This window comes from Primulina huaijiensis, chromosome 13 (genome assembly GCF_012295235.1).
Source record: "Primulina huaijiensis isolate GDHJ02 chromosome 13, ASM1229523v2, whole genome shotgun sequence".
Classification (NCBI taxonomy): Eukaryota; Viridiplantae; Streptophyta; class Magnoliopsida; order Lamiales; family Gesneriaceae; genus Primulina; species Primulina huaijiensis.
Window position 1 is genome coordinate 7,106,015 of NC_133318.1, and position 17,228 is coordinate 7,123,242.

General features: G+C 38.8%; 1 protein-coding gene across 1 annotated transcript; it reads right to left on the reverse strand.

Moving 5' to 3' along the window:
* Positions 1-14,436: 14,436 nt before the first annotated feature.
* Positions 14,437-15,814, reverse strand: LOC140991658 (uncharacterized protein At5g48480-like). Its single transcript, XM_073461746.1, has 2 exons — positions 15,488-15,814; positions 14,437-14,843 (listed from the first exon to the last, which is right to left on the reverse strand). Exons 1-2 carry the CDS (start codon positions 15,748-15,750, stop codon positions 14,624-14,626), a joined length of 483 nt encoding a protein of 160 aa, XP_073317847.1. The 5' UTR covers positions 15,751-15,814; the 3' UTR covers positions 14,437-14,623.
* Between the last annotated feature and the right edge of the window lie 1,414 nt (positions 15,815-17,228).

Below are 17,228 nucleotides of genomic sequence, written 5' to 3' on the forward strand. Positions count from 1 at the left end.
GCATGAACAGTAGAAGCGTGTTTTCGAGATTTAAGTGATATAATGCAAGAGTTGGTTCATTTTTCTCATTTCTTCTCCCATTTTCTCGGTTCTTTCTCTCAAGGGGAGGTTAGGGTTTCATTTCCTTTCTTTGATTCAAGCTACTTGTTGGATTATTGAAGTGTGATCAAGGTTCTTGTGGGTTCAAGGAGCTAAGGTAAGCTTGTGGTATAGTTTATTCTTGGTTTTGGTGTCGGGAGAAATCATGGGTTTGTTGATGGTGTTGGTTTTGTTGATTTAATGGTATGAGTTTGTGATTATTGGGTTATTGATAGTGCAAATTATGGTTTATTGTTGTAGGTTGTGTACCAAGGGTATAGATTCAAGGTTCCAAGTGTTGTAAGTGGAATTCATTTCCTTGTGCTCACATGATAATATATGTATTGTGTTTCAATGGTTTTAAAGTGTTATTCCCTTCCATTTGATTCATGCTATATATTAATACACCTTGTTGTATATTAGAGACATTCTTATGTCTCAATTATGTTAAAGGGAATACAAAAGAAAATAGAGTCTTCAAAGTGTTTGTTTTAATGCCAAATAGAGAATTCAAATGTTTTATTGGATTGATAGATACATAGTCAGAGATTGCATGCAATTAGTTTATCAACGACCATAGGCTTATATCCCTCAGATTTATCGATGTATATCGGTGGGATATAGGTACAGAGACAGAGTTACTATATAAATATCAATCCAACAGAGAAAAGAGAAATACCATCGTTCTTGTTATTCATTCTATGATATTCATATTTCAGAGTTGATGGTATTTAATGTTTTAAAAGCCATGTTTTCAGAGTGTGATATGTACATGGTTATGTAAGAGTTCCACTTGCTGAGTTTTATACTCATTTCAGTTATTTCATGTGATGCAGATAAGAGCGATGAGCCGGGACGTTGATTGAGGCCGGAGTCATATGCATGTAGAGATGGAGGAAGGAAAGATTATTTTGATAGCATTTTGGACATGATCATAAAAATGATATTTTGTTTTTGTTGTATCATTTGATTGATCATGTGTATACTTTTGACTATATGGAAATGTTTTTTAAACCTTCTTTCCTTCAAGAAGAAAAATAAAAAAAATTTTAAAATTCCGCTGTTATTTTATGAATTCGGGTCAGAGGGTTACATTTAGTGGTATCATAGCACCGTTCTTCGGACCAATGCATATGACTTCGTCTACTTTCAACAGTCCGGGTATGTCTTCTTCTACATCTAATTATTGTTATTGGTTGATATGTATTATATGAGCACATTGTAGGAGTATGCCTCCTAAGAGAAAGGCTTCAGAGGTGAGGATAGTTCTTCCTCTAGAGTTGTCGATGAGTTCGGCAAGCTACTGAAAGAGCAAGCTAAGGTCCATAGTGAGCAGATCCAACAGTTGTTACGTTTGCAAGGAACAGGCCAAAGTAGAGGTCAAGGGAGAGGCCAAGTGGCTCAGGCAGTTGGGACCGATGGGATCTTTACTGCTTTCAAGAGAATGGATCCGCCGGAATTTGCAGGAAGCACTGATCCATTGGTGGCTGTAGAGTGGGTCAAAGCTCTTGAGGCGATTTTCGATCATCTCAACTATGAAGATAAGGACAGAATCAGTTGTGCAGTGTTCATGTTAGTCAAAGCTGCACGCATTTGGTGGAATGCTACCAAGGTAAGTGTTGATGTTCCAGCATTGAAGTGGCAAGAGTTCACTGATCTTTTCTATGACAAGTATTTCCCAGATGCACTTCGAGCTCGGAAGGTGACTGAGTTTTTAGAGCTTCGTCAAGGAGGTATGAATGTTGATGAGTATATTCTGAAGTTTGAAGAGGGCTGTCTGTTTGCTCCGTATATTGCCTCCAATGACAAAGACAAGGGTGCTCATTTCATTAGAGGCCTTCGAGCAGAAATCAGAAGGGACATCAATATGTCGAAGGCGGTGACATTCAAAGAGATTGTGTCTAAGGCTTTGTTGGCCGAGCAAGATGAGAAAGACATTGCCAGAGAGAGACAGGCGAGGCAGCAGTTTGTTGCTCAAAGAGGTCAAGGTTCGAGCCAAAGAGGAAAGGACCATTTTAAAGGGAAAGGCAAGTTGGAGCCGAGTCCTAAACCACCGACAGTTCCATCTGATCCTGAGAAGCCATTGTGTCCCAAGTGCAGTAGACATCATCGGGGAGAGTGCAGATTTGGTACTCATACTTGTTACCGTTGTGGCACTGCAGGCCATATAGCCAAGGATTGTCCAAGAGGCTCGAGTAAAGAGAAGGTGCAGGGTCGCATCTTTACCATGACAAAGGAAGGTATAAACCATGATTCTTCTGTGATCTCTAGCACTATTTTAATTTCAGGCAGAGTAGCTACGACATTGATTGATACAGGTGCTACTCATTCTTTTATGTCTGAACTATTTTTGAGATCTTTGGGTATAGTTCCTTCTGTTATTCCCCTCCAGTTTAATGTTGTTTTGCCTTCGGGAGATGTGTTGTGCCCAACATCTATTGTGTATGCGTGCTCTGTTCAAATTGATGGGCGAGTTGTTTATGCCGACTTGATTGTTATTCCGATGGTTGCGTTTGATATTATACTTGGCATGGATTGGCTATCAACTTACCGTGCAGTGATTGATTGCATTGCTAAGACGGTGAAATTTGCAGATGATGGCAATAGGGAAGGTTTGTTCGTCAGTGCAGGTACTTCGCTGATCCTTCCTTTTATTTCGTGTCTGGAGGCTAAGAAGTTGTTGTTTAGAGGTTGTGATGGGTTTTTGGTTTCGATTGTGGATATGGATAGAATTGTGAAGTTGAATATTGATGATATTGATATTGTGAGAGAGTTCTCTGATGTATTTGAGGATGATGTGCCGGGTTTACTGCTTGATAGAGATGTAGAGTTTGTGATTGATCTAGTTCCAGGTACGGTTCCTATTTCTAAGGCTCCGTACAGAATGGCCCCTTCAGAGATGAAAGAGTTGAAGACGCAATTGCAGGATTTATTGGATAATTGTTTTATTCGGCCGAGTTCTTCGCCTTGGGGAGCTCCGGTTCTTTTCGTCAAGAAGAAAGATGGGTCGTTGCGGCTGTGTATTGATTATAGAGAGATCAACAAAGTGACGATTAAGAATAAGTATCCGTTGCCACGGATAGATGACCTTTTTGACAAACTGCAAGGGGCTACAGTGTTCTCGAAGATTGATTTGCGATCTGGTTATTATCAGTTGAGGGTTAGGGAGTCTGATATCCCTAAGACGGCGTTCCGGACCAGGTACGGTCACTATGAATTCCTTGTGATGTCTTTTGGTCTGACCAATGCTCCTTCAGTCTTCATGGATCTTATGAACCGTGTGTTCAAGTCGTATTTGGATAGCTTTGCCATTGTTTTTATCGATGACATTTTGATTTACTCCAAGACCAGAGAGCTTCATTCAGAGCACCTCAGAGTTGTTCTTCAGTTGCTAAGAGAGAAGAGGTTGTATGCTAAGTTGAAGAAGTGTGAGTTCTGGTTGGAGCAGATTTCTTTCTTAGGCCATGTTGTCTCGAAGGATGGTATAGCTGTTGATCCAGTGACAATAGAGGCGATTCAGAAGTGGCCTATTCCTACCACTGTACCAGAAGTACGCAGTTTTCATGGTTTGGCGGGTTATTATCGTCGTTTTATTTCAGACTTTTCCAAGATTTCCCTGGCGTTAACTAATCTGACGATGAAGACTGTGAAGTTTTAGTGGTCCAATGAATGACAAAGAGGATTCCAGGAGTTGAAAGATAAGTTGACGACAGCTCCAATACTTACGTTGCCCAGTGGTTCAGAGGACCTTGTTGTTTTTACCGATGCGTCGAATAAGGGCCGCGGTGCAGTGTTGATGCAACGAGGTAAAGTTATAGCCTATGCTTCTTGCTAGTTGAAGGATTACGAGAAGAATTATCATACGCATGATTTGGAGCTGGCAGCTGTGGTTTTCGCCCTGAAAATCTGGAGACATTATTTGTATGGCGAAAAGTGTGAAATTTTCACAGACCACAAGAGTTTAAAGTATTTGTTTTCACATAAAGAACTTAATATGCGACAGAGACGGTGGTGGATCTCATGAATCGCGTTCAGCCGTATTTTGACCAGTTCGTGATAGTATTCATAGACGACATTCTTGTCTACTCAAAGAATCACAAGGAGCACAGCAGACATCTGACCGCAGTTTTGAAGACCCTACAGAAGCATAAGTTATTCGTGAAGTTCAGTAAATGCGAATTCTGGTTAGAGAAGGTGGCGTTCTTAGGCCAAATCGTTTCTAGCAGCGGTATTGAGGTAGACCCAGCAAAAATTGCAGTAGTCAGAGATTGGGTCGTGCCGCAGAATGCATCAGAGATCCGCAGTTTTCTTGGGCTAGCAGGATATTATCAGAAGTTTATTCAGGGATTCTCTTCCATCGCAGTTCCACTCACATCATTGACAAATAAGAATGTTAAATTTGTGTGGAGCGATGAGTGTCAGAAGAGTTCGATACTTTGAAGCAAGCTCTTATTTCAGCGCCAGTTTTGGCCATGCCGTCAATGCCCGGCGAGTTTTTTTTGTATACCGATGCTTCGAAGCTCGGTTTAGGCGCAGTGTTGATGCAGCATGGGAAGGTGATAGCGTATGCTTCTCGTCAGTTGAAGACCCATGAGAAGAACTACCCTACCAACGATCTAGAGTTGGCAGCCGTGGTATTTGCTTTGAAAATTTGGGGGCATTATTTGTACGGAGAGAAGTGCCAGATCTTTACCGACCATAAGAGCCTCAAGTACTTCTTTACGCAGAAAGAGCTGAATATGCGTCAGAGGCATTGGTTGGAGCTTGTGAAGGACTATGACTGTGACATTAGCTACCACCCTGGCAAAGCTAATGTAGTTGCAGATGCATTGAGCAGGAAAGTCGCAGTGATGGCTCATTTGACGATTTCGAGCCCTCTTCAGTGTGAGATGCAGAGGTTTGATCTAGAGTCATATCCTCGAGGTAGAGTTCTCCGTCTATCTACTTTGACGATTCAGTCTTATATTCTAGACCGTATTCGCAGTGGTTAGTCAACAGATGAGAAGTTGGCAAAGTGGAAGCAGAGAGATGAGACCAAGGGCAGTATTTTGTATACAGTTAGCGACGGTATTGTGAGATATCGAGACAGAATGTGGGTTCCTAGAAGTGATTCTATTCGAGCAAATATTTTATCAGAGGCCCACATGTCGCCGTACTCTATTCACCCTGGGAGTACGAAGATGTACAAAGACCTGCAGTTATTATATTGGTGGCCCGGAATGAAGAAGGATATCAGACGTTTTGTGTCCGAGTGTCTGACATGTCAGCTATTGAAGGCGGAGCATCAGAGACCAGCAGGTAAGCTCAAGCCTCTTCCTATTCTCAAGTGGAAGTGGGAGAACGTTACCATGGACTTCGTGGTTGGTTTGCTGAAGTCAGCCAGAGGATCAAATGCTATCTGGGTGATTGTTGATCGTCTTACCAAATCAGCACACTTCTTGCCTATTAAGACGACTTTCACGATGATTCAGTATGCAGAGTTGTATATCCGGGAGATAGTCCGACTTCATGGTATTCCCGTTTCTATCGTGTCTAACCGAGATCTTAGATTCACTTCCTCATTTTGGAAGAGTTTGCATTCGACTATGGGTACGAAGTTGTTGTTAAGCACAGCTTTCCACCCTCAGACAGATAGGTAGTCAGAGAGAGTTATCCGGATTTTGGAAGATCTTCTCCGCGCTTGTGTTATTGATTTCTCAGGGAGTTGGGAGTCGTATTTGTCGTTGGTAGAGTTCACCTATAACAACAGTTTTCAGTCGTCTATAGGTATGGCTCCTATGAAGCACTGTATGGTCACAAGTGCAGATCGCCTATTCACTGGGCTGAAGTAGGGGAAAGATCAGAATTGGGTCCGGAGATTATTCAGCAGACTGTCGATATAGTAGTCAGGATCCGTGATAGGATGAGGACTGCTCAGAGTCGACAGAAGAGTTATGCGGATCAGAGGAGGAGAGATCTAGAGTTTGCCGTTGGCGACCATGTTTTCGTGAAGGTAGCACCTATGAAAGGTGTCATGCGATTTGGGAAGAAATGAAAGCTTAGTACGAGATTCATCGGACCCTTTGAGATCCTCGACCGGGTTGGGACGCTAGCTTATCGTGTTGCTCTTCCGCCGAATCTGGCCGGAGTACACAATGTGTTCCACGTCTCTATGCTGAGGAAATATATGGCAAATCCTTCGCATGTCTTGAAATTTGAGCCGTTGCAGCTCACTCCGAACCTGTCTTATGAAGAAAGACCAGTGCAGATCTTAGACAGACAGGAGAAAAAGCTTCGAAACAAGCTGGTTAAGCTAGTGAAAGTCAATTGGCTTAATCATTCGGAGGAGGAAGCTACGTGGGAATCTAAGCCAGAGGTGAGGAGTCGGTATCCCGAGTTATTCGGTGAGTTTTAATTTCGAGTACGAAATTTCTTTTAAGGGGGGAGAGTTGTAGAACCCGTTAAACCAGAGTACATATAAGCCATGCATAATTACTATTATTTAAAATAAAATGATTTTTATGCATGAGGATTTAAATTCTTTTCTTTAAATTTTTTGAGTTATGATTATTTATTTATTTTACGCAGTAGTTTAGTTTTACCTTTTCGGATAAATAAGTGAGGCCGGATTGGAGTTGAAGTATTGAGATAAAATTTAATGATAAGAAAATATTTCTAGAAATTTATTCAAGATAAAGGATAATTTATTTTAGTGTAACAGAATGTTTAAGAATTAAATTAATTAATTAGAGATAAGTAGTAAATAAATTCTTTTATGTCCAATAATTTAATTAAAAACCTAAATTAAAATATGTGACCAATTGAGATAAGTTAATCTAGACTTATTTTATTTAAGAAATTGTAACTTAACATGTTAGTAAATTTAATTTAAAAATTTGCCATACATGCAAGATAATTACCATCTTAAATTAATTTATTAACTCACCAAAATACTTGATGGGTAGATAAAACTTTAAAGATTTAAAATACAAGATTTAAGCAATACTCTCACCCTATTTATTAAACAATTTTCAGCCACCTCATTGAAGATTTGATATGGATTGACAACTCATCATTTTGATTCATTTCCTTAATCTTCTCTTGGTATGATAATCCCTCACTTTTAAATCCCCACTAATTTATAATTAAGCAATATTTCTACCACATTTTTTTTGAAAGATAAAATCGGCCACCACACTTGGAGGATTTGATTAATTTTAGTAACTCTCTATTGATATCTTTCCTTAATCCTTTCATTGCATGGTTAATTCCCTCATTTTAAATCCTCAATAATTAACAATTAAGTAATTTTTTCCCTTATTTTGATAAGCAAGAATCGGCCATCTCCCACTAAATCAACCCCCAAATCCCTTGACATCCTATCATTTCCTATCTAACAAACTCAAAGGATAGAAAAATTTGATCTTGCCATTGTATCCCATTTAATTGATAACCTTCCCATTCTTTTCCCTAGCCATTCTCCTCTCCATTCTCTCGAAAATATCAGAGCAAACACTAGAGAAAGATCGTGAGTCTTTAAGAGAAATAAGAGAGAAAAACAAGTAAGAAAATAGGACTCCGTCTCCGCCGCGCCGTGTTCGTCGTAGTGAATTGTTTTATTCAAAACAAATTTCCGGGCATGTATATATGGTTCCTTTGCTCTTCAATCAAGTCATATATCTATTTTCAAAACCATTACATGTTCATGATTCATGCTAAAAAACCGAATTTTGACAGCCACACTTCACAGAATTCTGCACATATTTTTTTGGCTCCCTTCATGCTTCACGTTTGGTATTGTTTCTTTTGATTTCTGGGGTTGGCTCGTTCCAGGCGTTCAAGGCTACTTATGGTCATGTTATAGGGTGTGTTAGGAAGGGATTAGTCCATTGGCTGCATGCCATTCACCCCAGCAAAACAATTTTTGACAGCAACTCTTCTTATTGCAATTTATGAGTCTCGATTTTTTTTCTTGTTGTTTGTCTAAGGGAGAGTTCGGGCCTTGGCTGCCCTAAGGGCTGTAGCCATGGTTAGAACCCCTCCTTGACATGTCTAGAATGTGAACAAGATGCCCTTTCATGGCTTGGTTCATGGTCCCATCAGTTTTTAAAATAAACAAGACCAGTGCCCCTTCGGTTTTAATTTTTTGGTTTTGTTGTGTGAGTTGGTTTTCGAATTTATGGTATTAGGTGGATCGTGGTTGGCCTCTAGCCCTTAGCCATGACTCATACAACATCTTAACATGTCTAGCATGGATCATGGTTAACCTCATAACCATTGGATCCTTCATTTGACAGCAAAACAAGCAACACCCCCACGCGTGCCATGTGTGTTCTCGGATGAAGCTTGGGATTGTCTTGGGTGTTCGCTTGGATTTTGGCTGGCTTAGGGCCCATAGTCATGGTTCAAGCCACACCTTAGGATGTTGGTAAGAGGCTCTGGTCGGTGGTTCAAGCTCCAATGGCCAATAGCCTCGCTAACGAAGCGATGCAAGCACAAGCGTTGTTGCTGTAATTGGACAGCAGCTTGGGGTTCGGTTTAGAGGTGTCGTTTGAGTTCTCGGTTAACATTTAGCCTATGGTCTTGAACTGGATAGTACTTTATTGAGTTAGAAAGGTCATGATTTTGGTCGTTTGTGATTTGGTTAAGTATAGAGGTCGTACGAGAATTTACGGTGCAATGTGCCAAAGTGACTCTCGAAATAGCGTTTCACGATTTTAGGCCTCCATTCACTATTTTCGTGTATTACAGCCCTTGGTATATATTTTTCAGTATTTTAGGTGTATTTTAATCATGGCTAAAGGATGGTTCAATGTCAGTTCGGGTTGGTACGAAGCCATGGTTGAATACTAAGTTTGTTGGGCGTAATTGTCTCGTTTTTTGTTCGGTTATGAAGTGTTGGTCAAGTGAAAATATTTACATGTTTCTCATGTTAGAATTAGGTCGCAGCGAGCCTGGGAACGATCCAACTCATTTGATAAAACATGATTATACTTATATTACGTGCATAAAATATAAAATGTTTATTTTTGAGATATATGTTATATGTCTTGTGGCCACCTTACGCTTATGGGATTGTTTCACCCGGTGACTTATGACCGTTTTATGTTTATGTATGGGTACGGACATCCAGTCCAAGGTCTGTGGTGATCTCTACCGCCCAGTATACTGTAGTTTAGTTTTATCAGACGATTCATGTTATGTTATGGGTCACTTGCGTAGAACATTATCTCTACAGAAAAATTATGATATGCTATTTTATGACAGGGCTCTATCGAGCAAACATTTTTCTTACGATTTTTCAGATATGCACGTATTTATAATTACCCATGACACAATTTTCACGTTACGCTTTACGATACGATAATTTTACTTTACGTCAAATTTTATGGTATATGTACTTGTTATTCACGATATATGCATGCTGAGTCTTTAGACTCACTAGACTTGATTTTTGTAGGTACTGATGAGGTAGAGACCGAGGGCGGGGACTAGTGAGCTAGCTTGGGTCGGCAGTTGTAGGAACCCGAGGACCTCATGCTTCAGTTTATTTATCATTATTATGCAAACTCATTTGTATCATGATGAATTATTTTAAGTTGTGGTTTTGAAACAAATATTTACTTTCGCTGCTATTTTGAACATTAAATCTTTTTATCAGTTTATTTTACGAATGAGACAAATTATTTACTTTTAAAAAAAAAATTCCGCAAATTTTCAAATACGAAATACGGGCATCGACATCAATCTTGTTCAGATCCTTCGATTCTCTCATCGCCATGGTCTTAACATCCCACTCCTTGAGAAGACATCTGATAACTTTCAGAACCACTTCTTTATTTGAATACACATTTCCAGTGCATTCAGCTCATTCATTATCCCACCGACTCTTTCATCGTAGTCGTGCATGGATTCACCAACTTTCATTTTGATATTATCAAATTTCTGAACGGCAACTGAGAGTTTGTTTTCTTTGGTTTGCTCATTGCCTTCGCACAACTGGATCAGTTTCTCCCAAATTTCTTTGGCGGTCTTACACATCTTTATCTTGCTGAAAGTGATTTTATCCAGCGTTTTGTACAGTACGTCGTTAGCCACATTATCCAGATTGGCTTTTCTTTTGTCTTCAGCTGTCCACTCATCTCTTGGCTTTTCAATGCGTTGAGGTGCCCCTTCAGTTAGGGCAACAGCTGTATTGGCTTTCAATATCTTCATTGGTCCGTCAGTGATAACGTATCACATTTCATCGTCTTGTGCAGCTAAGTGAGCCTGCATTCCGATTTTCCAGTCATCAAAATCTTCTCTGGAAAACATAGGAATTTTATTGAGTGAAGACATGGTGATCAGTTTGGTGTAAAAGAATATTCAGGGACAAGATTCAACTACTCTGATACCACTTGATAGGATCGGTTAATAGCTGAAAGTGTGTTTAGAAGGGAGTTGAATAAACACTCGAAGATTTTCACAGTTTTTTAGAATATTGAGTCAGTTTAGTAATAAACTGAAACTCGGGAATCTCGTTAGTCAATATCAGTTGGTTAACAAAAAATTGTGCGGAAGTAAATCAACTGAAAGATAGAATATAAAACTGAAATAATAACACAAGAATTTTATGGATGTTCGGAGATTTCAAACACTCCTACGTCACCCCTTCTATCACAAGGATAGGATATTCACTAAAAGGATTTGATCGATACAAGGATTTGCAAAGACCCACTTCAGTCTTAGACTTAACAATGCCAAACTGAAACTCTTAGTTTACAACTCAGTTCACAGTTTACAACTGGACTTACAAAAAAACTTAGCACGACTAATCTCTATAAGATCGAGTTTTACAACAGCAAGTATGTACTAGAAGATCTGAATATAGCCTGAATGCTATTTGATAAAACAGTAAATGTGAGCTTTGATTCTTTGATAATTTCAGCAGAGTGATAGCAACCGAATTGTAAGTTTCGTATTTTTTCAGTTGCTCTTCTCTCCTATTTATAGGCTTCTTTCCAACGGTAACAATAAATATATTTGAATCTTTTCTATCCGTTGATTGTCATGTCAACATTCTTCTGACATTCGTACACTGCAGCTTTTCTGAAATGCGGCACTCTCAATATAAGTTGCAGTTTGTTCTGTACTATTGTCGGTTGGATGTCCTTGTTGTTGACGTGTACAGTTGAGAGATCAGTGGATAAGCAACAACTGATAAGCTAACAACTGTTTGTAGCAACTGATCAGTTAGTTGTCTGCGTAACTTAGTCTCGCTTGTTCAGTTGCCTTAGATTTTCTTCACATTAATCTTCAGTTCAGGCAATTAGTTAGTACGCGTATTTTGGTCAGTTATCTTCAGTTCTCTCGATCAGTTAGTTCGAATAAATACGTACACAGTTTGTCAAATTTGTCTCGTGTCTTGAGTACCAAGGATGTGGAGTTGGACAGTTCCCTTAGCTATGTTGAAAATTCAGTGCAGATTGTACACCGAAAAGAGAAACAACTCATGAACAAGACGATTCCTTTGGTTATGGTGCAGTGGAGTAGACATGGGAAAGAAGAAGTTATATGAGAGTTAGAGGCTAAGATGCGGCAAGAATGACCTTATTTGCTTTTAAATGTAATGAATTACTTTATGTATTCTTATTTTCCAATGTAATATCAGTGGTAAATGTTTTAACCACTCTATATATCAATATTGTGTGTGCTAGATTTCGACGAAAGCTTTTATTAGTAAGGAAGAATGGAAGAGTCCATGATTACCCAAGCCCATCCCGTTTCAATTATATACAAACCCAGCCCAATTAGAAGTATTAAAAAAAGAGAAAGAAGATAACAGACAAAAACAGAGAACTCAACTCCCATTCTAGTCTGCCTCTCGCCAACTCACGCCATCAGTGGCGTAGACCTATTGCCACTAGAAAGTAGGTCGTCGGAGTTCGTGCCAGCTAGTCCAAGTGGCCTCTCATACGATTGAAGCCAGAAAAATGAGAACCGAGCTCGATCACCTACTGCTGCTTGAATTCTTGTTTGGATTTTCTGGTTTAATTCTAGTTTTTCATGTGTTCCTTTAAGCTTGAGAAGCTTGTTTCAATCTATTGTCAAAGTCTGGGAATATTATGAATTTGTGTTTGTTGGTTGTTTAAATTATAGCTTTTGACGAGATTGAAATTAAAATATTTATTTTGGGAATTTTAGTTTATAAGTCACGAGTTTTAGATTTTTAAAGCCTAAATGATGATTTTGGAATTTTAGGCTAATGTTGTATATTGGAAAACTAAATAAAAGCTAATCTGAAATGAATTAATTGCCACAAGTTTGGATAAACTTCATAAATTTTTGTGGTAATTAAAGTTGAAGGTTAAGTGTGGATTGATCATTTATTTACAGCATCTATAGCGACGACATGTAATTTAATTGATGTGAATTGACTAATATGTACTCTTTGTGTTATTGGAATGCATTTTAAAATTATTCCTCATTTCATAAATAAAACAAGATTTTTAAATATATTGAAATAATATGTGGAATTATATGTATCAGAGTCGAGGGCGTGTTAGCGAGATTTTTGTTTACTCTTACATCAAAGCCGAGAGCGTGTTAGCCTTACACCTCTGATGACTAGCGAAGGGCTGAGCAATTCTAAAAACTGACACCCCTGACGCATAAGTGCAGGGCCGAAGATTTGACACGTCACACTCCTGGAACATGTGGCCACAGTTGTTGATATCGATTTGTTGGATCCAGTTTGACACCCGAGATTATTTGGTATCCTACATCATTGCATTGCACATGTCATTTATATATGCTATATAAATTATTTGATCTTCATACTAGCATTCACATATGTCCCTTGGAGATGTTGTGGTGTGTTTTGTGATTCCATAGCATTTTATACATGTGTTTCTGATGTAGCTAGTTAAACATATGTCACTAGAGCATAGCGAGTTGAGTCGTATTGAGTTTGGAGTCCCCAGATATTTATATTTGTATCGAGTCATTTGCCGATGAGATACACCTGACCCGCTGGGTATATCAGTGCGGGGACTTCATGAAGGACCTAATCGGAGGTCAATAAGGTGGAATGATTAGGAGATACGATAAATAAGATGTACCTAAGTAAAGATCTGAAGAAGGGTTGGACAAATTTTTAGAAAGGAGGTCAGAGCCGAACTAATAAAGAAAGTTCGAAAAGTAAAAACAAATGAAGGGTCAAGGAATGTATTTATAGAGGGACTACAGCAAGATCAGACCGTTGATCTCAAACCAATGGTACGAGGAGATCATCTCGCCAATTTTACGAAGATATAATAAAACTTTGATTAACTCGCCAATTTTACTAAGATATAATAAAACTTTCATTAACAAAGCAATTAAATTGGTGAAATTGAAAAATATATTATTCGCAAACGAGGAGACTAGGAACAGCTTTTTGGGCTCCCAGAGTTACATTCACCACGGTAATAAGTTATTTAAAATTGATTTACTCCAAATTAGGAGAAATTGTTAGGTACCATAAAAAGAAAACGAGTACCAAAAAGATCGTCCACAGGCAGGCACCGTAAATAAGACCGGTAAATAAATAAATGAAGTCATCAAACAATTTATAATTGAAGTCTGAATACATGTTTTCTAAAAAATTATAAATCAAATTTAATGTAACATCTGGGACCAAGGATTTGAATTCGAACTGGTTCAAGTTTCTTCAATTTAAAATCGAAACCCATTATTATATTATATTGATCATTAATTAAAATTAAAAATTACTAAGAAAAGTTTTTAAAATTCAGTAGACAAATCTATATCCTAACCAAATTTGACCCCATCATCAGAAAGTTATCCTTACAAAGATATTATTTAAAAGAAAACAAACCTCAAACCAACAATACATAAACTATTGCCAATTTATTAGCTAGGGTTTAATTAAAATCACATCACAGGCAACACACTACAATGAAATGCTTTTCAAGACCACCATCCCTGACTAATAAGAGACATTACATACATAGTGTAAGCCATACAAAGATCCAATTCATAAAACAATCAGCGGAAACTTCCTTTCATCCCCTTTCTTTTCGAGAACCAAAAAACGAGAAAGGAAAGAGTCAAAACTCAAAAAATACATAATCCATCAGGAAAAAAATGCCAAAAAAATTAGGTTTGCCTCCGGCTCCGCTCAATAACTACCCTTCCTATTCCAAACTTTTTATACCTATTTGATTTAGATCATCAACATTAAGCAAAATAATTTTAATTTTTAGACACAAACTACCTAAAAACATCATTAAGATTTTGAGTAGAGTTCAAATTTAACGCAGAAGTCAAACTGGAAACGACATCCAAAGACACAAAATATAAAAAAAAAAAGGGAGATTAACGAGGAGGCAGAACGACTATTAGGAAAGCCAATATTAACAAAAAGCAGAATCGCTAACAGCAAGTAAATTAGTCTCATAAAAAGCATCGAGATGCCGATTCAATATCACTAGTACTTCTGATACAGATTTTCATAGATCAACAAGGACCGAATTCATATATTGTCTTTACCAAACTGATCAAAAGGGGATGAATCTAAGGACTCTCAAGCTGCCACGTCAGCGGTCTTCTTGGAAGGGGAGCAGATTACCCAAACGTTGCCGTAGGGGTCCTTGACCTTGCCCACGCGCCTACCGAAACACGCGCCCTCAACCTCCGACACCTCTCCGTCGGCAACAGCACCGGCGGTCACAGCTTTGGACAAGGCAGCTTCAACGTCCTCTGTCTCCAGACAGAACACGCTACCAGTCACAGCGGTCTTCACACTATCCAAATATAACATGAAAGAGATTCAGTTGTTCCTTCTTCTTCATATTATTATCCACGAAAACTACTAACAATAAATTACACATTTTCGAGAAAACGGAAGCTGAATGATGTCAGTGTTAGCAATAATCATGATGAGGGAAGGCGGAATATGCGTTACAAAAAAATTACAACAGAATAAACAATATAACCAAATTAAATTAGATAAATAAATAATAAAAACTTACAGATATACGATGCAAGTCGTGAAAAAATTTCGAATGCTGGTCAAAACGTGTGACTGACCGAACCAGAATAAGAATAAAGATTTAAAAATCGCATTAAAATGTGTGAATGAACATTTGAGGATATAATAATAGCAATAAAGACTCGCATGCAGACCAAACAACACAAAAAGTTAACTCTACACAGGTCAACAAGTCATTTGGAAACACTAAACCATCCCCAAGGCATAACAACAAACAGCGCAGTAGACATTCTTCAGCGTGATAAAAATTACATTCTATATGGTTCTAAGAAGCGATTTCTAAATCCACATTTTAAAGGCCAAACCACGGATCTGAACAATAAAAACAACGAAGAGTGAAGAGAAAACAAATTATACTAGAAAAAGATGGCATCGCGTCGGAAAAAAAAAACGTACGGTTCAAAGTAGTCATCAGTGAGATCAGAGACAACGATAGAGCTGGAACCAATCTTGAGCTCCGCAGAGATAACGAGAGGAAGTTCCTGCTCCGCTTTCCTCTTCGGATGATTGACGCGGTTCACCTCCTCAGCTCCAAAAGCCTCTTTATAGAACAGAATAGCGTCGTTTGCCTTCGTCGCCTCCATCACGAGCCACGGCTTCACCGCCGCTAAAACCACCTCAACTGCCTTCTTCGACCCGTTTTGTGCCTCCTGCGCCATTTCCTTGAGAAAACCCTTAGAGAGAGAGAGAATATGACCGAGTGAAAGGGAAAAAAGCGTAGGTGCGTTGCGTGAGCAGATGTGGGGATCTTTATAGGAAGCGAGGAAGCGGAACCGCTGAGGGGTAACTTCGGGATTAGAGAAATTAGATAGCCCCTGCTTTCTCTTTACTCTTTTGCCCCTAATGGTTCTCGACCAATCGACGGAGACTGCCACTGTGTAATCATGACGTACCTATCCCTGATTAAATTCATCCAACGGTAAAAAAATGCTTTCGCGGTTGGAACGTAATTCAAATCAACCGTCCACGAAAAACTACTAATTTGTTATACCAATGCATGTATATTTACAAAATCATCCCCACCTTTAAACAATGACAAAACCACTCGATCAGGGATTATTTGGTAAAATGAAATTCTGGATCACCATGCCAAATTGTTCGACTTTACTTATCCCACCAAAATAGGGTTTCTTTCATAAATAAATTTTTTTTTTAAAAAAAAAAAAACGATAAAATAAGATATATTACAAAACTATCGTGAAACGTCAATGTTGAGAGCGGACTTTGAAAAATTGTAGCATATGTTGTCGTTGGCCCCGGACGCTGTGTTTGAGGCCCAAATGTGTCCCATGCCGCAGCAATGCTCCTGCAGCGCCAATGGACCAGTCTGCAACATTCGCTACCAAAAGAAGCAGAAACTATAATAATATATGGTGTGTGTGAACTCTACTGTAGAGGTCCGTATTTCGTATTTGTAAATTTGCGGAATTATATAAAATTTTTCTCATTAAATAAATAACATGCATCGTTCATAACATAAACTAATAAAAAGATTTAATGTTCAAAGTAATAGCGGAAGTAATTATTGTTTTCAAAACCACAACGTAAAAATAATTCATCAAAGTAAAAACTGAGTTTGAACATAAATAGTAAATGATAAAAAAATGAGGTCCTCGGCTTCCTACTACTGCCGAACCAAGCTAGCTCACTGGTCCCCGCCCTCGGTCTTGACCTCATTAGTACCTACAACAATCAAGTCTACTGAGTCTAAAGACCCAGCATGCATATATCGTGAATAGTATGTAAATATATCATAAAATCGCATGCAAGGCTAATGGCCATTGGGGCTTGAACCACCGACCATAGCCTCTTCCCAACATCCTAAGGTGTGGCTTGAACCATGGCTAAGGGCCCTAGGCCAACCACAATCCCAGCAAACACCTAAGACAACCCAACACTCCCACCCGAGCACCATGCTGCGCTCGTGGGGTGTATTGCGTTTACTTGCTGTCTTGGTCATTCCAATGGCCATGTGATCGACCATGGCTTGATCTAGACATCCTGAGGTATTGTGTGAACCATGGCTAAGGGCTAGAAGCCAACCAAGATCCACCTAAACACCACAAAGCCGAACCAACTCACACACAAAAAACAGAAACTGAAACCGAAGGGGCACTTGTGTTGTTTGTTTAAAAAT